At 48.3% G+C, this 26,244-nt stretch overlaps 1 protein-coding gene across 4 annotated transcripts in view; it reads right to left on the reverse strand.

Annotated features, from left to right (window-relative positions):
• LOC116949421 (uncharacterized) overlaps positions 1 to 26,244 on the reverse strand; it is a 44,832-nt gene that overhangs the window by 16,748 nt on the left and 1,840 nt on the right. For all 4 annotated transcript variants that reach the window (XM_032966749.2, XM_076072000.1, XM_076072001.1 and 1 more), the window contains exons 2-4: positions 18,165 to 18,261; positions 12,806 to 13,000; positions 989 to 1,330 (exon numbers count right to left, since the gene is read on the reverse strand). In XM_032966749.2, the coding sequence (XP_032822640.2) occupies positions 989 to 1,330; positions 12,806 to 13,000; positions 18,165 to 18,261 (634 nt within the window). The remainder of the gene's footprint in view (positions 1 to 988; positions 1,331 to 12,805; positions 13,001 to 18,164; positions 18,262 to 26,244) is intronic.

Here is a 26,244-nt window from a genome sequence, read left to right on the forward strand (position 1 = left end):
CACACGCTCTAATCACAGTCACACCTGGCCCAGATGGCAACAAACTGCATTGATAACCGTGCATGCAATTAAGTGTACACATGCGCACAAACACGTACACATGTACAGTAATACCACGCCAAAAGCAGGGGGTTACGTTCCTGGAAAATGCCGTGTTGGGCAAGACCGCAATTGACGAATAATAGAGCTTATGGGTAAAATAGGGTTTGCGTTCCTGGGTCTGAAATGACCACCCTCCCTTCCTCTTTGTTTAATTAATTCGACAATATTTCCACCCGTATTGTACTAAAGGATGCCAAGTCGCTCTCAAATTCGTGTGTGTGTGTACACTCTTAATTTTTTAATTTCACCTCAACACAAAATTCCCATCTCCAATCCTTTTCCTATACCCGGGCACTCACGCCCAACGCTCGCCCATGACACTGAATTTACGAACCTCGTTCCCCATTCGTCTGTACCTTCATGAACCAATCAACGCTCAGGTTTGGCGCAAATGGGTGCGGTCTGTCTGTGTATATCACGGTCACTTGAAGAACGTTAACAATTCAGCTATCGAGGCGTCCATGTGACCGACGTCCTCATCGAGCAGATGGCAAAACGCGTGCGTGAACTTTTGCATTGTACGTGGCAAAGATCCCCGTATAGCCTTAAGAGACTTTTTGGGCAAGTGCCATTAGCGATCACCTACGAAGGCCGGCACAGCACACGACGGGATGGGTGGGTGGCCAGCACCACGCCCGGCCGCCTTTGTCTCCCCAGTGGCGACGTTTACACGCCGCTGTTTACACACTGATGTTTACACGCCGCTGTTTACACGTCGCTCCAGGTTCAGGCCGAGTCGACCTAGGGCGAGGCCCAGGACCGGTTCAGATAATCGTCACCGGTGTTGGTGGCCACGTCCGGGAATCGAACTCGGGTCGCCCGGTTCGTATCTCGGCGCGCAAACTGCTGCACCACCGCTCCCCACCACCGCCGAGCTCCCACTCACCGTCAGCCGCCTCCACCGGGAATTGCGAGGCCGAGGCGATGCTCTTGCCGCTCGGCTTCCTCTTCTTGCCGTTGGCCGCCACCGCTGTCGTCTTCCTTGTCTTCTTGCGGCCGCCCGGCAGGCCGGCGCCGCGCTGCTCGCCGGCGATGCGCTCCTCCGTGGGGGCGGACGGCGCCTCCGCCTCGCTCCCCCCCGCTCCGTCGTCCGCTCCCCCTCCGCACGGATTGGGCCGTCCTGACGCTCTCGGGGGGACGGTCACCACCGTCCCGTCGCCGCCGCCGCCGCCGCCGCCACCGCCCTCCACGCTCCCCAGGCTCGCCGGCAAGGCCCCCCCGTCGCCGGCTGCGACCGACAAGAGAGAGTCGATCGACGCCTTGTCACGGGTCCAAAGTCAAGGGGTCATCTCGGGCAGGGCCCATGGGTGCCGGACGTGCACAAGTGTCCAGCGATGAACGGGGCTGCCAAGTGTGCTGCGGAGAAAACTAAAAGTGGCGAAAGCGCGTTGCGTGAAGACCACACGCTTCGCTAGGACTCACCGTACGCGGGACGCGTGATGCACCTCTTTCTGGCTGTTGCTGCGGTTTAGCGTGCTTTTCTGCGGGAGTTGGAAATCCGGCAGTTCAATTCTCAGTCAGGGATTAACTCAGTCCTTTCTGCCGCTCAACAGTGGTTGTTACCTAAAGAGAGCGAAGCCCTCAACGTAAACATTTAATTTCCATCACTTGCTCATTTCGCAGTTGTACTACTGTAATAAAAAAAGCCTCTGTCATGTGTTTTCTTTGGGTTGTACCGAACGTTGTTCGGCACGGTGTCCGACGTTTCGCTCTACGTGCAGGCAGCTTCTTCAGGGACTGAGATGAGCAGCTCAATTCCGAATGAAAAAAGAAGCTCAAATACATTTCTGAAGAAAAACATCGCACTTCACAAAACCCGGGCCCTACAGCGTGAACGCTTCAACAATGTTGAACTTAATGCATTATTAAATTATTAAAGCTTTCGGGACTGTTGGCCTGACTGGCTGTGCTTCACATAATGTTTTTTCAGGTTTGTTGAATTCTCGTCTCTCATCTTTTTTGTTGTATTTACCTCCATGATTTGTTCTTGACACCTGATGAAGATCGCTTGTGTTGTGATCGAAACGTCGTGATTGGTTTGTTTTAATATAATTTTATTGTATTTCTACATACGTGACTTTACCGAAAAAAATAATGTTTAACTTGCAGTATTTGCTCGTGCCAAATAAACTTCCAACTAATATTGATGAAGGGATTTTGCTCGCTGTGTGTGTTTTTTTTCCTGGCCAATGACTCATTTGTCTATTCCAGAAGTTACACAGTGAATGCTTGCAACACAAAAATATTCAAGAGCCAATCCAAACGCTTTGATGGAAACATTAATCAAACGACGGATGGGATATTTTACTGCGGTGGCGCTGTTTCCTTGGCACGGCCCTTAAAGGAAGCGGTCGTGTTTTGAATTTACGTCAAGGAATCTGTTAAGATTAGAGATAATGCAAAAATCGGACACAGCTGCAGCTGCAGACGCACGCATTCCACCGAAAAGCACGGCCACGCATGCGTATCAGAGACAGCGGTCTGTGTTTTAGCCTCTTGGGCAGGGCAATAATAAGCAGGACTCCATTCCGTGGCCCTGCGGGAAGTTGCTAAACGTGTAAGAAAAGAGGAACGCTCCTGTGGGAAGGTGGCATTGATGGAGAAAAAAGTAGAACTCTGTTCCGTGTTTACAAGATATGAATACAATTGTGTTTAGTTCATCGGCCTGTTGGATTTCCAGACAATTATTATCCAAATTTGACTAAGTTTGACCTTCTGTGTCTCATAGGCCGTCAGGAACGGTTCAGATAAATCATCACCGATGTTGACCGTGAGCGGGAATCGAACTCGACTGGTCGCCGGGTTTGTCGCGCAGTGCGTCAATCTCACTCAACAAAGACAAAGATCCCGCGTACAGCCTGAACAGACTGTTGGGGAAAGTGCTGTTAGCGAGCACCTATGAAGGCTGGAACGGTACACGAGGGGTCGGTGGCCAGCACCACGCCCGACCGCCTTTCTCTCCCCAGTGACGATGTTTACACACCGCACCAGGTACTCATTTGAGGCCGAGTCGACCTAGGGGAGGCCCGGGACCGGTTCAGATAATCGTCCCTGGTGTTGGCCGTGAGCGGGAATCGAACCCGGGTCGCCAGGTGCATAGCTCAGCACTCTAACCGCTACACCACCGCACCCACACACAGAGACACACACACAGAGACACACACCCTACACCCACACACACAGAGACACACACCCTACACCCACACACACAGAGACACACACCCTACACCCACACACACAGAGACACACACCCTACACCCACACACACAGAGACACACACCCTACACCCACACACACAGAGACACACACCCTACACCCACACACACAGAGACACACAGCCTACACCCACACACACAGAGACACAAACCCTACACCCACACACACAGAGACACACACCCTACACCCACACACACACAGACACACACCCTACACCCACACACACAGAGACACACACCCACACACACAGAGACACACACCCTACACCCACACACACAGAGACACACACCCTACACCCACACACACAGAGACACACACACACAGACACACACCCTACACCCACACACACAGAGACACACACCCTACACCCACACACACAAAGATTCACCATGGACCATTTCACAGACCGTTGGAGCAAGTGGTGCTTCGTGAGCGCGAGGGGGTGGTGTTCCAAGCAACCACGCCCAGCCGCCTTTGTATCTCCAATCTTGGGTGTTTATACACCACAACAGGTACTCACTGACGCCTCGGGTGACCTCAGGGAGGTCGACGACCGGTTCAGACATTTGCCACTCATGTGTGCCACAAGCGGGATGTTAAATTCAGGTCAACGTGTTCGTCGTGTCAGCACGCTAACCGCCGCACGGGCGCCCTTCACACTGCCCACACGCACGCTTGCACGCAGGCACACGCGCACACAACATGCAGACGTATGCACGTGAACGCACGCAAGAACGTTTTACATATGCCCACACTCAAACCCAGCCATGCATGGATGAATACAAACACAAAGATTCCCCATATAGCCTTCACCAGACTGTTGAGGCAAGTGCTGTTAGCGAGCACCTATGAAGGCCGGCACGGCACACGAGGGGGGTGGGTGGCCAACACCACGCCCGACCGCCTTTGCCTCCCCAGTGACGATGTTTACACATCGCACCAGGTACTCATTTTGAGTCGATCTAGGGGAGGCCCAGGACCGGTTCAGATAATCGTCAACCTGGTGTTGGCCGTGAGTAGGAATCGAATTCGGGCTGCCGGGTTTATAGCGCAGTGCACTGACTGCCACGCTACCGCTCCCCGTCAACATACACACACAGGCATGCACACGCCGCTTTCACGAATAAAATCAGTCTTCCAATGTTAACTTTAAACGGGTGGAATAAACTGGAATCTTATCCATGAGACCACACACGAATGATGCCTCCTCCCCTCTCTAACGAGCCACTCACAAGACGCGTGGCTCGAATGGAGATTGTCGACGCTGCAAAGGGGATTCACTCTCCAGTCGTGTGCAGCTCCCATCATCATTCCCTAATGCCGGATAATCAAAGTAAATAGCAGACGTCCTTCTACAGGCACGGACACATCGGACCTTGGTACAGCACGGTCCACGGTACAGCCTGGCACAGCTAACACCGCACAAATTCGCTCCATTGCTTTTTATTATTACGAGCAACTCGCACGTGCTTTGGATGTGATCGTCACTTCATCCGTCTCTCCCAGCCAGCCAGCAAAACTTTTATTCTGATATAGAGCACAGTCTCTCCGCACCTTTCTCTTGCCTTCTCTGTGCTGTATGTCCCAGTGTATCTCGATGTATCGCTCTATCTCAATTTCTCTCTTCCTCCGTCTCCTCTCCATCCCTCCCTCCCTCCCTCTATATTCCTCTCCATCCTACACATTCAGGCAGCAAGCCGCCCCAAAACAAAACGTTTTTCAAACAAATTATAACTCTTGAGCAAATTTCCAAATCATTAGCTTACAATATACACTTTCGGTAATTGTTTAGATTTCTGGGCAAGCTTCTTTGTCCGTACGGAGGTAGTCACACAAAGAAATCCCCTTGTCTGGTGTTGCTTGAGCGCCAACTGAGGCTGCCAAGGCTGGAGGTGGCGGTGGGGTGGCCAGCACCTCCACGCATGCACAGCCACCCTCGTCACCGCGCTCTTATGTAATTGTCCTCCATTACCGCCCCAGGTTTCTCGTCATTATTTTTGGCCGGAGTTAAACTGGCCGTGAGACGCTGCCACATCGGTGTTTAAGAATTAGCAGCGCACTGCACTCGCAACCAGATTCGATACCTCAAAGACGTTGGCACGCCCAGTAGTGAATGCACTATGCGCTGTACTATAAACCCGGCAACTTGAGTTCGAATCTTGACCATGGCTAACATTGGCATCGGGGAAAAACTGAAACGAGTGTTGCCCCTCCCCCCTCTCCCACCTGTCTTCACAAACCCAAGATGGCCAGCATGGTGAAGTATGGTCGAACAACACAAAAAAAACGTACAAGTGGAGAAGCCTTCATCCAGCAGTAGAGCTTTAACTATTACTTTATTTTGACAAAGACCCTTCCTATATAGCCACGAACAGACTGTTGTGGCAAGTGCGGTTAGCGAGCCCCTATTAAGGCTGGCATGGCACACAAGCGGGTTGGCGGCCAACATCACGCTCGGACGTCTTTGTCTCCCTCGTCGCGATGTTTACACACCGCACCTCGGGGAGGCCCAGGGCCGGTTCAGACAATTGTAAACTGGTGTTGGCCTCGAGCGGGATTTGAACTCGTGTCGCCGGGTTCGTAGCGCAGCATGTTAACTGAAGCACCACTGCTCCCTGCCTCCACAGACACGTGCAGACGAGAATATAAACCAAGCTGCATTGCACTGTGGTGGGGTATTGTACGGTGTATCGGTTTGGCAAGTAGACATGTAGCCACAGGAGAGGCAGCTATGCAGAAGCTATCAATTAACGACTGTGTTAAGACAAAGCGCTATTCAAAGAAATCTAAGAGGGCCTTGCTTTGGGAACAGCGTTGCTCTATTGGACTCCTGGCTGGGACCCATCACAGCCCCACACATTCCTCCACGTTGCACAAGATGTCTGCGTGCGTGTGTGTGGGGGGCCTAGAAGCCTTGATGCCGGCTACAGTTGCGCTGCTAAATGACCCAATTCAGAGAGGGCCACGCAGTCACCCAGCCCACGCGGCGCTACGGCTCACACGGCCTCACAGCTCGCTACCACGATACCAGGCAACCAGCGAAAACACCATAGCCGTGAATTTCTTAACATGCCCGAACGACAATACCGTACTTAACTCTTAGAACAACAACACAAACTCAAACAAAATCGTCAATAACACTGTGGCCTTAAATAGAAATGGACCTTCTTCACGGTAAAATTATTAAATGTTCCCGGCACAGTGCAAAGCAAAATCCACCATCGGAATACATTTGTGGACCCAATAAAACATTTTCCAAGGAATTTAACTGCTCTGCATTCCTGGGGTCTGTATTTGTTAAATTTCGCTTGCGCACCACCACTGCTCTACGCATCGCCAATGAGTTTTATCCACAGCGAGGAAAGAGACCAAAATGACGAGGGCTGTGTCAGACCTCGACAATTCTCAGAAGCTAAGCGGGCGTTGAGCCTGGACAGTCCATGGATGGGCGGACACCGTGCATAAACCAGGTTGTAAATACGTAATAAAAGTTTTTGGGTTTGATCACGTAAGTCTAAACGTGTCGCAATACAACCTTTGTTACGAATAATATTGGTCGCGAAAGCCTGCGTGTTAAACTGGGTTGTTATAGGCTGCTGAGGGACTAATGCACTGCTATGTTTCCATGTCTATGCTCATAGCCAACCCGCATTGACTAGTGGTGACGCATGATAGGATGTTACCCCCACTGTGAGTGTAATGTATTATTGTTGTTGGCCTTAATCCTCGTTTGTTCTTCATTCTATCGATGTTGTGAGTGTAGGAGTCATAAATGTTCTTGCAGTATTATTAAAATACTCGTAAGTGTTGTTTTGTTTTAAAGTGCTTTGAGATATAATCAATATGAAAGGCGCTTTATAATATTATTATGTGGCAAAAGCATACCCCATGACCTATGCCACGTGGGGAGGCCCTCATCCAGCAGTGGATTGACAAAAGGGCTGTACGCACACACCCGTTGATAGCCAATTGAGACCAGCAGCCTCTTCTTCAAGGGCGCAATGTGTTGGCGAGTGCAATGTGTAAGACGTAATGTGATAACAAAGCACATATAGCAACACGCTCCTTCTTCACACCTATGAAGAGGGGGCCATGGTAGGGAACGATGCCTTTTTATCATATTTTATTATGTTTTCCATTTGAAGGCCATAGTGTTGCTGTACGTACGGAGGGTGAACTTTGTTCACGCGCCGTACGTAGCCAACCGTGCTGATGGGAAGGTGCGCTTCGTTATTCGTCATCCGTGCTTGTGTGCACCACTGCCCAATGCAGCAGCGGGCAGCATCGCCAAACAATTCGATGTTGTAATCGGACGAACAAAAATAGCTTCCGGTAATCTCGTACTGCATTGCCACCGAGTGAGTATTCAGCAAGCAATGGCATTATAATTACCTAGCATGGACTGGCCACGTGCATGTTGTGATTAATCTGAAAAAAACTTTCATAAAAACCAAGAAGAAGCAATGATAGTGGCAACAGCTTGGCTTAATCTTATACAGATTTACATAGCGCCTGAGTAAGGTCAGTGGGCAACGAATCCATGGAGACCTCACCACAACAGCCTGCAGTCACAGCACAGCCACAGACGGTAAAGGTGCAGCCCTGCAAGTGCTTGCTCTCGCCACCGCTGGTGGACGGGTCTCAACGAGAGGGAGCTCTACACAGCCCCCCTAGCAGGCAAGACATCTCTGAGGAGGTGGGTAGTACCCACACGGCACCCCTCCACAAGCGCGACTCACCGTGGCGTAGCCCATTTATGCTGCTGGGTGCACAGAGGGGAAGTGACTGAAGAAACTTTTCTACTTCATCAGCTGCCGCGCCGGGAGATTGAATCAGCCACCTCTGGATTGCAAGTCCAGTGCGCTAACCATCACACAATGGCAGCAGCTCTAATGATCAGCAAGATAGCATCTGTATATAAAACAGATGCACTTCATTTATAACCAGACGACGCATGTCTGGTTTGCAAGAATAGCCTGGAGTACGTTACAAGTGGAAACAAAACAAAATAAAATACGACGTATAGCATTTCGAGAAAAATACAACTGTTGCTGGGGATACTTGACCAACGGAAAACTGATTATAATGTTGCGAGTGTTTTTAAGGCAAAGCACCTGAGGCGTTAACAATCTCACGAGAGAGAAAACGCATTTATCTTTTAGCTGAAGAGAAAAAAAAGAGAGACAGGAATTCACACGGCCACTTAAAATAACTTGGCTCAATCCCATGTTTGGACTTGACATCGGAAAATATTTCAAAGCAAAGGAACAAAGTCTCACGGATGAAGAATCGCCGGTCCAGGTGGGTGGATCCGACGCAGATTAACATACCTGCTGCTCCGCGTACGTGGAGACCTTTTCCCGTCGTTGTTGGGAAATTAAATGGGATTCTGAGTCCCACCGCCGACAGCACAACACTCCCCGGTTGCCTGTCGTGCAGGGGGACCGCATCTTAGCCCTCTCTCCGAGCAACACAAAGCGTCCCGTCGTTAAAATGAGTCCCAGGGAGGGCTTTCTCGTGGCTCTGAATCGGTGGTGGAAATTTCACATTCCTATGGCAGAGATCAGTTGCGGGGCAAAGGTGCAGCCCTGCAATGTCTTGCTCATGCCACTGCTATTGGCAGGAGGACCTCCACGAGGGGAAGAACCCTCCTAGAGCGTGGTTCTGGGAGACGTCTCCATAGCCTCACCCCACCTCACCTCAACTCGCCTCTCATATCTTCTTCCACTTTCCCCCCTCTCGTCCTTCCCAATCGTCTCTCTGTCCCTCCTTCTCCCTGTGCCCAATCTTCTTTTCGGCCCTTCTCCCTCCTTGCAGCATTCCACTGGAATCAACGTCCCCTGTGCATTGAGCAGCACTGCCCATAGCCACACCACTGCCCATAGACTCAACACTGCCCATAGCCTCACCACTGCCCATAGACTCAACACTGCCCATAGACTCACCACTGCCCATAGACTCAACACTGCCCATAGACTCAACACTGCACCATAGACTCAACACTGCCCATAGACTCAACACTGCCCATAGACTCACCACTGCCCATAGACTCATCACTGCCCATAGACTCAACACTGCACATAGACTCAACACTGCCCATAGACTCAACACTGCCCATAGACTCAACACTGCACATAGACTCAACACTGCCCATAGACTCAGCACTGCCCATAGACTCAACACTGCCCATAGACTCAACACTGCCCAGACTCAACACTGCACATAGACTCAACACTGCCCATAGACTCAACACTGCCCATAGACTCAACACTGCCCATAGACTCACCACATAGACTCAACACTGCCCATAGACTCAACACTGCCCATAGACTCAACACTGCACATAGACTCACCACTGCCCATAGACTCAACACTGCCCATAGACTCACCACATAGACTCAACACTGCCCATAGACTCAACACTGCACATAGACTCAACACTGCCCATAGACTCAACACTGCACATAGACTCAACACTGCCCATAGACTCAACACTGCCCATAGACTCAACACTGCCCATAGACTCACCACATAGACTCACCACTGCCCATAGACTCACCACATAGACTCAACACTGCCCATAGACTCACCACATAGACTCACCACTGCCCATAGACTCACCACATAGACTCAACACTGCCCATAGACTCATCACATAGACTCAACACTGCCCATAGACTCACCACATAGACTCACCACTGCCCATAGACTCACCACATAGACTCACCACTGCCCATAGACTCAACACTGCCCATAGACTCAACACTGCACATAGACTCAACACTGCCCATAGACTCAACACTGCCCATAGACTCAACACTGCCCATAGACTCAACACTGCACATAGACTCAACACTGCCCATAGACTCAACACTGCCCATAGACTCAACACTGCCCATAGACTCACCACATAGACTCAACACTGCCCATAGACTCAACACTGCCCATAGACTCAACACTGCACATAGACTCACCACTGCCCATAGACTCAACACTGCCCATAGACTCACCACATAGACTCAACACTGCCCATAGACTCAACACTGCACATAGACTCAACACTGCCCATAGACTCAACACTGCACATAGACTCAACACTGCCCATAGACTCAACACTGCCCATAGACTCAACACTGCCCATAGACTCACCACATAGACTCACCACTGCCCATAGACTCACCACATAGACTCAACACTGCCCATAGACTCACCACATAGACTCACCACTGCCCATAGACTCACCACATAGACTCAACACTGCCCATAGACTCACCACATAGACTCAACACTGCCCATAGACTCACCACATAGACTCACCACTGCCCATAGACTCACCACATAGACTCACCACTGCCCATAGACTCAACACTGCCCATAGACTCAACACTGCACATAGACTCAACACTGCCCATAGACTCAACACTGCCCATAGACTCAACACTGCCCATAGACTCAACACTGCCCATAGACTCAACACTGCCCCTAGACTCACCACATAGCCTCAACACTGCCCATAGACTCAACACTGCCCATAGACTCAACACTGCCCATAGACTCAACACTGCCCATAGACTCAACACTGCACCATAGACTCAACACTGCCCATAGACTCAACACTGCACATAGACTCAACACTGCCCATAGACTCAGCACTGCCCATAGACTCAACACTGCCCATAGACTCAACACTGCCCATAGACTCAACACTGCCCATAGACTCAACACTGCCCATAGACTCAACACTGCCCATAGACTCAACACTGCACCATAGACTCAACACTGCCCATAGACTCAACACTGCACATAGACTCAACACTGCCCATAGACTCAGCACTGCCCATAGACTCAACACTGCCCATAGACTCAACACTGCCCATAGACTCAACACTGCCCATAGACTCAACACTGCCCATAGACTCAACACTGCCCATAGACTCACCACATAGACTCAACACTGCCCATAGACTCAACACTGCACATAGACTCACCACATAGACTCAACACTGCCCATAGACTCAACACTGCACATAGACTCACCACATAGCCTCAACACTGCCCCTGTACATTAAGCAGTCCCCCTCCTGAACCGTTCCTCTCCTGAAGCCCCACCTCTTCTCTATTCCCCATTCTCTTCCTCTTCCATCCCCTCGCCCCTCTAACTTCTTCCCATCCCTCCCCTACCTCTATCGTGGTCACCCATTATTCAGCCCTTGCATGCCTCCGGCAGCTAAATCATTCTATTATGTTAACCTGTATTAAACTACGTTAGGCACCTTGAGCAAAGATGCTCTACAAATGTAAAATAATGTCGGATTATATAAACAAAAGCTGGTGCTGACGATACGCGTTCTCACAACGGACAACGATGTCTTCAAAGCAAGACTAAAAATTACCGAGTAAATAATACCACTGGCAAATCTGAGCTGAGCCAGCATGGGCCATCACGGTCCTGTTCGTGAAGCCAGAACCAAACCGCAACACACCGGCCTCCCAAAGATGCCCCGATCTGCCTCGCGGGCCCCAGCGGGGCCAGGGGCGGGTGTTGACGACGCGCTCATTTGTGCGTGGCCGTCAGCCGGGACTCCGTGAGGCCGCAGCGTCGCCGCGTCACCGACTTGCGTGCGGTCACCGCGTGCGACGTCAGCGGCGTCGCCTCTCGCGCTCCTCCCGAGCCGCGCTGAGCTGACTCGACACGGCCCGGCTCACTTGTGCGGTGGAAAAGAGCTCTACGCGTACCCTACACGACACTCTCTGGAACGCTGAGACAGATATGAATCTGCGTGAGCTTTAATCAATTGCGCATTGCTCGCTTTGAGAATACCCTGGACGGCCTTGCAATCGAGTCGTTCCATCCCAAGCGAGTTTATAGGTGGCATGTTTTTATAAATAAATCAAAATAAACATTTCCTTGTGCAAGCGCGACTACATTGTACGGACAAACTTGCCGCACAACTTCTTAACCTGTTCCCACCTCATTGCTCCTTCACGCTACATTCATTTTGTGACATGGCGCATACACACACACACACACACGCACGCCAGCCAGTCGGCGTTCAGTGTCAGTGCTTTTGTTAACTTTGTTATCACTGCATCAGGCTGCTATGCATGCGTGCCTTTGCAAGGTTACCTTCTGCACTCGAAACACAGCAGTGGTGCATGAGCAACTTTGCCATAGCGTGTGCGTGCATACGTAAGTCCACTTGTGCTACGAACCCGGCGATCCGAATTCGATTCCCGAGGCCGTGCGTGCGCATAACCAGTGCGGTGAGCTGCGTCGCAAAGCGAACAGAGCCAAGGTGATGGAAAAAGAAAAGGCTCTGCCCTTTCTGGCAACAATACAGGAGGTGTTGTTTCAGATGTTCAAACACCAAACAGACGCTTATTGCCAGGCATCATCAGGTCCGCATTAACCACGCGTCAGGTCCGCACTAACCACGCGTCACGCGTGCGGCGAAGCATCTCACAGACGGAGGCAAGGTGGCCGTACCTTCTCCATTGAGCTCAGGAGCGGGCTCCGACTTGCGCTCTCCTCCCCGCTCATCGTCAGCAGCGGCGGTGGCGGTGCCCTGCCCCCGCTCCTCGCCGGGCGTGCGCACGAACTCAGAGCTCTCCCCTCCCGGGGAGCCGGCCTCGTCCGCGCCATCGTCGGCTCGCTCCGACGGCAGGCGCGCTCCGTCTACCGCTGCAACCCAAACATCAAGTTCGCGTTTGATTCTGTTGAGCCGGGCGAGGTGCTCGACGTGCACGGGTGATGACGAGTCTCGTTTGCAAGAGTGACCTGGCTCGCTGAAAATGACAAAAGCCAAAAAAATATATATATATTTAATAAAAGAACAGCGACGAAGCAAATACAAATAGGAGCGGAAAGAACCGCGCTTACAGGAGGAACTGAAAATACCGCACGACCGTGCATCGATGAAGAAGGCCACTTGTGTTGTGGCCGAAACGTCGTGAGAATTTAATTGTGTTATTTTATTTTATTATTTTATTCTCATTCTACGTGACATTAACAAAAGAACCAAAGAAGATGAGTCCTGTAACACGTTGGCTTGGAAAAAATACTTTGAAACTGTGGAACAATTTAGTTTCCAGAAACATTTATACGAATGCATGGTGATTATTGCACGAATGGTGTGCAACAAAGAAGAGGCATTGCCAAAAACATTACCAATTATATATTATTTTCCATTTAAGGCCAATGTTTATTGACAAATTAGTTGTTAAAGATCTAAACTAACAAGGATATATGTATATCAAATAAAATTGCAAGTAAAGTTCACAGCATACATGCGTGCGTGCGTGCGTCTGTGGGAAATGTGAGCAGCAATGTGGCAGTGGTTAGCGTGCTGCACTGTGAACTCAGTGAACTGAGTTCGATTCCCGTTCACAGACAAAATCGGTGATATCTAAACCAGTTCTGGGCCCCCTAGGCCGACAGAGACTTAAATATGTACCTGGCAATGTGTGTTAACATCGTCACAATTGGGAAGATGAAGGCGGCCGGGAGTAATGCTGGCCAAATCACCCCCTCGTGTGCCATGCCGGTCTTCATAGGTGCTCACTAACTTGACCCAACAGTCTATTGTGAAGGCTATATGGGGGATTTTTGTGTTTTTATATGCACATTTTAAACACATATACAGGCTTGGAATGTCTTCCTAAGTTTGTTGAATTATATTATTAAATATATGTTTTTTACATTAAATGCATTGTTTTAATGATGGAATGATGTTAAACATTTTATTAAATGTTTATAATATTTGACATTATCACAAAATGTTAATGCATTAATTTAATGAATTTTTATTGAAATGTATTATATTTTAAATAAAAAAACGCAAAAAATTAAACAGATATCTCACAATCTATTATCGGAAAAAATTAAACTCATCTCGAATAAAGTTGTATACCGTACAAGTCAGTGTGGCTCCCTGCTCACATATACAGGTAATCAATCCAGAGCTAGCAACGAACAATCCACACTCCTATGATGTGAGTCAGTCTCTCTACAGCATGTCCACTGTGGACTTACCACAAAGTAGTCCTCGGTGTAATGATATCAGGGGGATGATGAGCCGAGTTGACTCCCAGCCACAAGTTGAACTCACGATATTCCAACTGTGAGGCAGTCGAGGTCACGTCGCCATCACGGCAAATGTTGTTGATGTCGTTGCTAAGTTCCTCCTCTGAGACCTCAGAGTTGCTCTAACGCTGACACCTAACGACAAACTACGCCCTTATAGGATCCTACCATCAGAGGCTCTAGGTCAGGGGTCGGCAACCTGTGGCTCCTTAAGGACCGCTTCTGACGGTATTTATTAAGGTCCACCGTCTCACATTCACGATGCATTGTGGCTCTTGAAATATTTTTGACCGAATTTGACCGAAAAAAATAATTCACTTCTTGTTACTTTGGCTACCGACCCTTGCCCTAGGTCTCTCCTCCTCTTCCTTGTGTCGCCAAACTCTTGGTGCTTATCGGACGCCTGCCTCGGTAACATCTGTCTTGTTCAGCCAAAGATGCACAGCGTTTACAAGTGTGTACAGCGCCGTGCTGATCCATTACAGGTGGCAGGTTTCTGACCTTAAGTTCAAAGAAATATTTAGTCTGACGGGGAACGGCATTTTAATTTGTTGGGTTAATTCTTCTTGACATTCGCGTGTCAAACTCGTTGGGCGCTGTTGGAATGCGCCGGTATTGTCTGCACCACTCCTTGTGTTTCACAAGGAGGGCTTTTTCTTTGTTCTACTTGTGTTTCTCATCACGGAAGATTTTATTGCGCGAAAATACATTTCGTTTCAAGGTAAATCGTTAACTTTTGAGCGAGCAGCAACCTGAAAGCCAATGAAATGAAAAACAGGTGCCGGGCGAAATGTTTAAAACCCGACGAAATTCCTTCTCCAGCAGCAGCTGCAAACATCACCAGCAGGGCATCGGCCATCAGTCCAAGTGGCCCCATGTTCAGCTATGCAGCCACGGTAAATTTCACCGCCAACTGTGAACCAGTGGTGGGCACTCCACATTCTTATGGTAATCCTTTGGCTTTATGGCTTTTTAGACCACTATGATCAAGCAGCATTTGTTTCAGCATGCAAACTCTGGCCTGGTTTTGAGCCTCTGGGCTTCATACGAAGCTCAGTTTTGACACAAGCAACACATGGTTACATTACACTGATCGGGGGAAGGCAATTTCTGATACAAGCACAATAACTACTTTAGTTGTAAGTCTATGGGCTTGCGTTTCTGGTGTTCCTATTTTATTCTACCCAGGGAGATGATGGGCACAGTCGAACACGAAAAGGTACGCGGTATTTCCACCACAGGGCTCAAGGCCAGCAACGCGGATAGTAAACATTGCCCCATCCCTTGTTGGTGCAGGAAGACGATTGGACTTGTTTTGAAACTCCGGTATGGACGAGATATGTGTGTTTGTCGTCATTCCTGCGCGGGAGGGCTGAGATCATCGACTCGCGACACGGGAGAACCCGGTTCGACCACAGGTGGGCTGGTAACAACCCACAAACAAGCACCCCTCCCCCCCCCATTTAAACACAGAATTCCAGCATTGCTGGTCCAATCCCTCGGCAATACCATTCAGAAAGTCTTTCAATTCACCCAGTCAACTCGTGTGTTTTTGCAATTTTAAATGCACATTGATTTCGTCTTGAGAGTCTAATGCTTACAACCGTAAGACTCCACTCAAATGACAACAGCTGATCTTGTTTGGGAGCATCAATAGCCCACTAAGCTAGCTGCGGAAGTGCCTTGGCAGTGGTACAGACAGGAGCCCAGCATCATCATCATCAAAGCCTTCATTAAGGAATCAATGCAAAGCCTTTCATGCATGCTTAACCCCTGAATCGCTAATGACTTACCAGCTCCAAAATGCACTCCAGCAATTGACCATTAAGTAGTCCATCTCTAGCCAAAACAAATAACATCAAAGTGAGAGTGCCTCCTTGTCTCCTCCGTCTAACAGCCCTCAGCCATTGGTAGAAATTCAACATTCCTATGACGGGGGCCTTTTTTTCTCCGTAGGATAATTACTTCATAATTTTCGCAAGGTGGTAGTAATTTCAGTGACCATGTATGGATGATGATGATGATGATGATGAGTTGACCCTTGACCAGGATTTCATCTCGTGACCTTGTGATTGCGAGTTGAGCCGCCACCCAATCGGATACTATGATAAAGAATAATCACTCAACAATAATAATCACGCGTAGCCCCGTTCAGCCAACACACTGTGGGATGGAGGACTCTCGACTATGCCACATCAGCGAAGGGGATTGTTTGACCATACTTCACCTAGCTGGCCAGTGCGGGCTTCATTGTGTAGCAAGTAAGTAGAGTACGTGGGTTTTAGAAACAACCATTTGCTCAGCGTTCAGTTTACTGCAGGCAAGTACGATAAAAATCAATGTTGGGATAAACATTTTCCCGAGAGCTGTTGTTGATTGGCTCTGCGTCATTTCCTTTGGCTTTGCAGGAAAATAAAAGAAAGCCGGCTTGTGGTGGTTCTCCCACTAGTTTCAGAATTCTCGATAGATTCCCTGAGTTGGGCTCTCCCGAGTATTAAAATGTTGACCTGAAGCCTACCTTGTGATACCATATAAATATAGATACGAAGATAAGATCAGTTCGGCTGAGGGAACACCGTTTGTAAATGTATTTTTCCTTTTCATTTAGGATAGATGTAGCTATAAATTATCTGGTCCATTACATACCATTACAGTGTTAAATACATTCTTCTGTTTGCAGCATTACATCTGAATCGTATTCTAAAATCGAGATTCATTTCCCATGATCTCATCTGCAACGCGGAAACCGTGTTTCCATTCGCGGGGAGAACCTCTCCACGATTCAATGGATTCGTCAACGATCGTTACCTGGAAGCAAACTGGGGGCCCACTGAGACCAACAACGTCTTGTGTGTGAGGCAGACGGGCGCGGCACGCGAGGCGGTGGTGCGTCCCACGACTCAGACGTTCAGCGCAGAATAAAAGGCAAAGGAGTGAAGAAAGAAAACCCCCCAATGTGGCAACAAAACGAGAGGGCAAAAAAAGACATAAAAAAATAATGTGCTAGACACTGGTGACTCTAAAATTAAATGGCTAATCATTTCAACAAAAATAGCACTGTAGTAGTGGTAGCGATGATAAAGCACATTGCAATAACAATTCAAATCAGTTTGGAGCTGCCGTTTTTGCATTATCGATGGTGTGAGATCATTTTTGTTTGGATCAGTGAAGCTCATTACCACAAAATATCCCTCGCCATAGGAATGTTGAATTTCCACATGTGTCCGAGGAAGGCCAGCACAGTGCTAATTAACCAGGGGGACACTTTGGACAGTCAGACATTAGATTTAATTTTTACCTCTGGGTGGAGGGAGTGGTGGTGCAGTGGTTATCGTACCCCACCGTGAACTGGGAGACTTGGGACAGATTCCTGATGGCAAGTGATGTCAACCCCCTCTTCATGAACTCGCACTGACCAGCATAGTGAAGTATGGTCAAATTATTAAACTTTAGCCAGCAGCGGCCAGTGCACGCAATTGCAGGGCTGCACCTTTACCAATCCAACTTCTAACGAAATAAAAATACCGATACATTACATCGCCTATGGTACAAGGCTTTGTTATTCTTAAACTAAATGTCTCGTATTCCGTACACTGTACTCTAGCCGTTGGGCATGCATGCCAAGTTGAGTTTGTGTACAGCGCTCTGAGACACCTCCAATTTCTGTCTCGTGGGCTATCTAAATATGAGACGGAGCGAAGTGCGTACGTTGACGAGCAACCCAGGCAAGGGAGCGAGCGAGTGAATCGCTCCGTGTACTCGCCATTCAGAAGAAGCGGCCTCTTCTCTTGCGTCTCACGGTCGTCGCGCTCTGAACAGTCGCCGGGCTGTGTGTCTGGACAAGCTCTCGAGCCTGACATCTACAGACCCATCAAACAGAACGGAGCAGCGGCGGCAACAGAATCAGAATCTTTATTTATACTGCAGGAAGAATCCGATGAGCTATGAAGCTCCGTCACACACATGGGCAGGTCAGCAAGCTACAGCAGCAAACAATACAAACACACCATAGGAGTGTATGCATAGAAAACAATTGTAAGCAAGTCACTCCAGAAAAATAAGAGCGATTCATAAAACTTGGGCAAGGGAGCAGAAAACAACAAAACAGTCCCAGATCACGTCCCTCAACGTAATGGCACCATGACATTTACCCAACGATACACAGGTAAAGATCAAAGTTACAAATCACATTTGCAAATGTGACTGCTGTATCCTGCACCATTCCTCTGCTTCGAGATATTTTTTTGAAGGAGGATTTACGACGTTAAGGGAAGGAACGACGTCGTTCCACGACGTTGGTGCCACGACAGCAAAGGAGGCTTTTGTCACCTTTTACAATTCTCGTTCTAGGGATAGTTAAATGGCAATTAGATGCAGGAGATCTTGCTTGTTGCCGTTCCTATTGTCAATGGCCGCATTTCCGTTTACTACAACGGAAAGAACACGATCCAAGGTGCATTTAATTTGAATGCATAAACACAAACAACGACAACAACAACATTATCGGCTGCCATTCCGCTCCTGAAGCGGCAGTGATGTCCCCTCGGCAATTGTGTGTGCCAGGCGAGGTGCACTTAAGGAGGCCACACATGGCAGTGTTGGTCATATGCAACGGGACAGAAACAAGTGTACACCCAGTAGTTTCATGATGCCATGTGAAGGATTTTTCTTCAGACGGCTGATGTTCGTGTACAGCGACGGCGATATTTTTACATTGGAGGATGTTGAGGCAGTTAAATCGCGTCAGCAGTGGCTGAGTGATGAATCATCGCTCCGATGACGACGATGCCTCCTCCTCCTCCTCCGTGTTTGTGAAACGGGCGTGTGTAGGGTAGTAATGCACAAATACACAGGCCCGTCTCACCAACAAAGATCTTAAAATCACTTTCAAACCTGCCACCTCACTGGCTCTCTGGACCAACGTTTCCTGAACCTTTGAAGCGGGCCCCAAACTTTGTTCGCAAAAGGGTTTTGCCGATAAAAAATTGGCAACACAACAAATGAGTGATTAAAAAAAGACCAGTTTAGCTCTCTGCGTGAAAACGGGCCCCACCGTGTCAGGCTTTTGTGTATTAGGCCTCACTCTGCTGATGAGACTCGGTTAAGTTAAAGCCGGCCCACACGTCTCCTGCACAAATGCTGCTGTAAAGCAATCATTTGGAATATTCACACATCATGGTCTGAGAGACGTAAATGTGTGCGATTCCTTTTAAGCAGCGAAACAAGCCCTTGTCTGTGTAATAATAATACTAATTTATTATTACCCTGAACCCACTAAAGCAGCGAACAAGACATGTGCAGGCCACACTTTCCACAATGGAGAGAGCAACACTGCCCAACGTGTTTGCCTATGCATGAGGAGACACTTTTGTGAGGTTTTTTTTTATTTAAAATCCTACATTTCGTGACCCGGTTTGAACTCCGTGGATGGGCAAGACTTATTATTTTATATCTTTGCAATTAATCCACCTTGAAGAAATGCTTTTCAGAGGGGTTAACATTTCACACCGGCTGAGTAATGAGTGGACGAGACGGCTCCAGTGGAAATAGCCCCGAGGCGAAGTCTTCGCTGAGAGAGTCTGCTGGACGCGGGGAACGTGCGCGCTGCCACTCGGAGCCGCCCGAGTAACGGGCCAACGGCCAACGAATGCCAAACGCATTAAGGGGGCCTGTCCAGACGAAAGAATGCCGGTGGTTGTGTTATCAATAATATATTCAACGCTCGCAATCGGGAGGTTTGCGAGTTCAAATCCTGGTTGGCGGTCGACTCGGCCCATCATCGCTCTTGGGGTCAATAAAACGAGCACCAACTTGTCAACGGTCCTTTTCCTATGACTCAACCCCCCCGCAATAGGAATGTGGAATTTGCACCACTGGCTAAGAGCTGCATACAGGCGATGAGTACCGACTCAATGCTACTTTGAGGAATGAAATCACTTGGAATTTTTGTTTCCCCCAATGCGTCCACCCCGATACAGGAGGAGAGCTCCTCCTATCCGCGACTCCTGTTACCCGCAGCAGCTGAAGGGTCCACAAAATCTCCGATTGTCCTTGGCCCCAATCTTTCTATTAACCACATCCCCCCACGGATGAGGAGTAAATTCACGGGAAACCCTGCGAATAATAGGCTCGGCGAAACTGGTTGCACACAATTCCGCGGATAAGAGGTTCTCCTGTAGTTGGGTGGAAAGAGCACTCGGCTCACGAGCGGACTGCTCCGAGTTCAATCTCCATCTGGTGTGGGTGGGGGGGCCTGTGGTTGTGGTGGGGGGGGGGGCTGAACTCAGCATATCATTCCTCGGCGGTGGTAAACCGCGTATCATTTTGTGGGAGGTCAACCGTGATTGCCTCATGAAGCGACTGGCATGTGCACAAAGGCTACATAATTTCCCACACTGCCTGAGGAGCACCAATGGGGGTTTCCAAGTGTCTTTATTTTGTTTAACTGGGTGGGAAAGAATACGGTTGAGCAGTGATTGAGTCGGCTCGTCTGAGCGTGAAGGCACTTTGATAACAGGTAAGAGACAACTGCACGTGGCATTACCGCTTGTGCGGGTTACGTGTTAATTCAGGATTTGGACGGTGAGAACAAATCCCAAGTACTGTATGTGCAAGTGTTTGCGCCAGAGAACGAGTCACACGGTGAGGCACTGTGGAAAAACTGAGCTGCTGAATAAACAGAGACGGACGTTGGTTTTAGGATGAGGTAGTGAGAATATGCTGGTAATGATTTACACCACTCCAAATTTCAGTCTCTTGCAATTTCTCTTTTTAGTCAATATAGTTATTTGTTTAGTCGTGAATGCCTCAGCTGAGCACTTATTAAGGATGGCACGCACACCACGAGCAGGCGATGCAGTTGGCACCACGTAAGCCCATCTGCCTTCAACTCCTCAGTGCTGACGTTGGCACAGCACTGCAACTGGTACTCACGTGGGACTGAGTCAACCTACAGAGGGAGAGTCCAACCAGATTTAGATGCCACATATGGCACGGGCGTTGTTAATTGTAGCCAGGAATTAAACCTACGTCACCACGATTGTAGAGCAGCGTGTGACCTACTTCCTTCACCACGCACAAACACAACAGTAGACATTTCCTACTCACTGGTGGTGATGTTACCATAGGGCTTGTGCCAGGCTCGGTGCACTTTGATCCAAATACATTTTCTGTAAAATACTGCAATGGGCAACGATGTGTGTAGCCACTTCATGAGATATCATCAACAAGTCCATGACTGACATAGAAAGTAATGACTGCCCTGATGAAACTGGATTTATGTCTACATTGTACCTACGTAGTCTAAATCACTCCTTTCATAATTGTTCCAAGGCTCTAACCACTGCCCAGAATAATTGAGGCTACTCATCAGATGTGTATTTTCCTCAGACCACTAATTCCCAGCAGAAATAATTAACATGCCAATTAAACACTGGTTTATCTTTAAGGCATCCATTAACTGTGGAAAAGCCATGTCTAGTGAGGATACATTTTCCAAATATTTTTCATCAGATTTGTGTGGATTTTTCAAGATGTCTGAATTCCTCAATTCTCACACCAACACTGGGAAGTGATTTCAACTGCTTGTAAAACATTACATTAACTTCATCACCAATACAGTTGGTTATCCTTAAAAACGACCCGGTGAACTTTGAAAACAATTATGTACTTTTACATAACATATAGATTGTGTTGTTACAACCACTCCTGCATGTCAGGCCATATAATTCCTTAATCATCCATTGTACACCACCATAGTGATCGGTAGGTAAACCCATAATAATAATAATAAACTCAAGTCAATATTCAAACCCAGGCCGGGGATTTGGCTGGGCCCATCATTAAATGGTTCACCTAATAATTATGCATCAGTGTTCCTCTGTACCACACATGTGCTGCCCAATCCATTACATTCTATGCAGCTGCTGGTTTTGCCCGTGGGCCAAGGCAGCTCTTGACTGCAGCGTTAATACAGATGCCTCATTACGCTGTGCCCCCCCCCGCCCCCTCTAACGTCCTGACAACGTGTAATTCGTAATTACGGTGCCGAGTTATCAAACGCGTGGCCCATCTGCTTAGCGAGTGTTGACATAAAATACCGCACGTTCACCATGTTCACAAGAGCAGCCCCATTATGTGACAGCGGTTGTAATAAAATAGCAAAGCCTCCCCTCCTCAGTCCCTTGCAATAAATTGAGTAATTGTACCTGCATTAAAAACCGGGCACATTCCCGGGGCCAATTTGCCAAGAGGAAATATTTGCCACTTTTTTATAATAAATAGTAGTATAAAATAATTTACAGCCCTTTGCAAAATCCACTGCGTAATGAAAGCCTTGTTGTGTTGGTCATGGGTTGTTTTATTTTTACTTATCAAACCTCACCATTATTGGATCAGTGTGAGGACTGGTTAAGAAATTACTCATCTCTGGTTAGCATTGGTCACAAATCAATCTCAGGTCACCATGTTCATCGCGCAGCACGCTACGTGACGTTGCTCCATTCCATTCATTATTATATTATGATTATATAGCATACTCATCTGGTTGGTAGCTCTGCAGTTATGAGTCCTGGCCTCACAATCAAGGTTTTGAATTCGTTCAGTTCGTTAATTATCTGTCCAGGTCAATAAAATAGGTACCTCTTTGTGGTAAATCTTCTAATCAAGTCACTGGCCCATGGAGATTCACAACACCCCACCATGGGAATGTGGAATTGTCATCACTGGGTCATGATTGCTGCTCCATTGCTCCCACCAATATACAGACACTTAGCCTTCACCTTTTGACTATGCAGCCAGTCGAAAGGTGAATCAAACTCCTCCATGTGTGTTTTCCCAAAGTAATTTGATGAAACAAATTATATAGCGCCTGAAACATTGGGATGTTGCAGAGTGCTTTACACACGATAAGCGACTTGCATCATTTCGCATATGTGGAAGGGCACCCCCAGTGGCAGCTGTCCCTGTGGGTACAAAGTGACTTGGCACCTGGCCTGCAAACTGGCATTCGTCGTCCGCCAGTAGGGGTCAATGATTGCTGTACGCAATTCCAATTGATTAATTTGTGGGTAATGTTTCGAATTTGGCAATATTTGGACGATGACGCTGTCACACAATGGCTTATGACAGCAGAACTCCAATAGTCTGAGCTTTTATAATCCGCAAACTCCTGTAATTTTTGACCTAACACAGACCCATATAGCAGATTCGTGCCATTTGGGTCTCAGAAAAACGCGTAACCTCGGAATCCACAAGTTTATCGCGAATAGATTTAGCTGCAAGTTCCGTGTCCACGCTACTCCTGTAATCGGCGATATTTTAGCGGATGGAGTCAGCAAATCCCTCCCCTAATCCGAGCACACCGCAGCGGTGTGACTTTTAATGGATGATGGATCTCCCGCAAAGTGCCGCGGGTTTTGCGATACGGTTCCACCCCACCCCCAATATCGCCGCAGATTATTGGAGATCTGCCGGAGGTTCGAATTGCGTCAGGGGATCTTTAACGCCCACTGTGAAGTGGAGGTCACGTAGTATTTAATGGTTCTTACCTGCCCTGGTATTAACCAGGGTGGCCGGTTGGCTCGAACCGCTAATCTCTGCGACAAGCAGAGAATGCGCTACCGCTGGGCCACGTCACATAAATGATAATTGATAACAGTTCATAACAGAAATGATGTGCGTACTGCTAAAGGTAATTGTCTTTTAAGATTTGTCATTGAAACGTGTTAAATTATGAAGATGTGTTTAATTTCCTTAATATGCAGTTACAGACATCTCCATGTGCAGTGACATACTGTCAGTGGCATTCACGCGAAGTGTTCTGGACAGCAATACCGACCCAATTTCATTGTGGGGTAGCAACAATGAAGAACCTGATTAGTAGTCAAGCGTTAATACCATCTCGCTGTTGAGATCCACAAACGTGCAACTTAGAAGCTCAATGTCTGAAACGTGCACAATCACAGGTGTGTCATGCAAAGCCTGTTCAAGGGACACCTCGGTGCAGGACTGAGCGCAACGAATGTCACGTGCTGCTGTACAAAACAGAGCCACACAGGACGACACGTGATGACTCACAAGGGAGGGGCCGCAGTCACCGTGGGTGCGTTGTGGCTGTCTGGGCACTGCCAACATTGTTAAATATGCCTAAGAGACGACCACATTTTTGGACAAAAATAGTATTGCGAAATGTTTCTGTTTTGTTATTATTTTAGTTATGTCATCGGTCTGTGCAGTGCACACGACCCCAGGAACAGGACACGGGCGTCCGTATGCATAGAATGTTCACCTGTAGATAGCAGTATCGCAGCATTCCAGCTTCCTCCGACTATTATACACAAATTGTGTTGATCCTAGATACAATTCCATCCTATGTCATCCTATAATCCGCGTTGGTCCTCACTTCTGATTGGTCCCCTTTTTTCACTCCACCCCAAATACCAATACCCCGCCATTCGCCACCAAGTGACGGTGACGTCAACACGGCGCCTGTGCCAGGCTAGGTGCACTTTGAGGCCACATGTGTTAAAGACTCGCTGACAGCAGGCCTCCGGACAGACCCTGGTGCTATGGGTTGGCCGACTGAGATGACTGGGAGATGCACACCAGCTGTGCCCCCTGTGCCAACTTCAGTATTCTATCCATCCGGCGCTCGTTGTTGTGAGCGTCGCTCCTCTGCCCTCCGTTGTTGCTGGAGGGCGACTACCTCCAACTGCCCAGTAGCGTCCTTCACGAGCCTCCTCCACAGAGGCCGATCTTGACACCGCTGGTACCAGTCATCGGCCAGTCCACTCAGCTCCACGTCCTCCCGTACCGTGGTGAAAACACCACAATGAGCTCGTGCCAGAGACTCCACCCCGACCCCCTACAGTCACCGCTGGATAATAATTCATTGTCTCTACGATCTGCATGTCTACTCACGGATAAGAGGGGTTTCTCGGAAAATGCATCCCAATTTAACACATAACATGCTCAGCACCATGAAGAAAATACCCCAACGCAGGATACAACAAGCGACGTGCCTTCCTAGAACGCGTAACACACCTGTAAGACAACATACCTGCTCACAATATAATACTCCACATTTGAAAATGACTCCGCCGTGGGTCTCTCTGTGCCTTATATTCGCGCGTTTTTGTGAGCATTAATCATCTTTAACAGCACAAAGCCACGAGTATATTTCTCGATGAACATACAGAATTGCAGAGTACACGCCTGTACAAGATCACAACACACTCATAAATAACCCCAAATAAGACACCAACACAATATCACCACACGGTACTCTGTGTATACATAGCATACCTGTTAACCCCTGATCAGTCCCTACCTTATTACAGACAAATTCAGACCGTATTGATAACGTCGTTCATCCTACAGCGTCCCACCAAAAGGGAGAAATACAAACACATAGACAAAAAAATAGTTGTTATTGTTGCACGTATTGAAACGGCTGTACGCCGTCTGGATCTGAAAACTCAAATGTCCCTGGACACGAATGCGAGTAAACCGAGCGCGTGGGTTGACAGCTCTGACGGAGTGTACCATAACTTGTATGCTGAACCTCTTTCACACCGTACGTCAGCCAACCGCGCTAATCGGAGGTGCACCATAACATGAAACCCAACACGCCTATATACATTAATAAAATAACACGTAAATCATAGCGTATGTAATATATACCTGTACGCAACACATGAACCTGTACAGTTCTGTACTTAAAAACAACACTCCTCTACATCAAACGCAAACATAACTGGCCTTACAATAACACACCCAATGATGTACTTAAACTGGCAGCATTATCTACCTTGTGCCGTAGATAAATGACAAAGGATAATACC

This window comes from Petromyzon marinus, chromosome 36, assembly GCF_048934315.1.
Source record: "Petromyzon marinus isolate PM22_M1 ecotype Great Lakes invasive population chromosome 36, UKy_Petmar_22M1.pri1.0, whole genome shotgun sequence".
Taxonomy (NCBI): domain Eukaryota; kingdom Metazoa; phylum Chordata; class Hyperoartia; order Petromyzontiformes; family Petromyzontidae; genus Petromyzon; species Petromyzon marinus.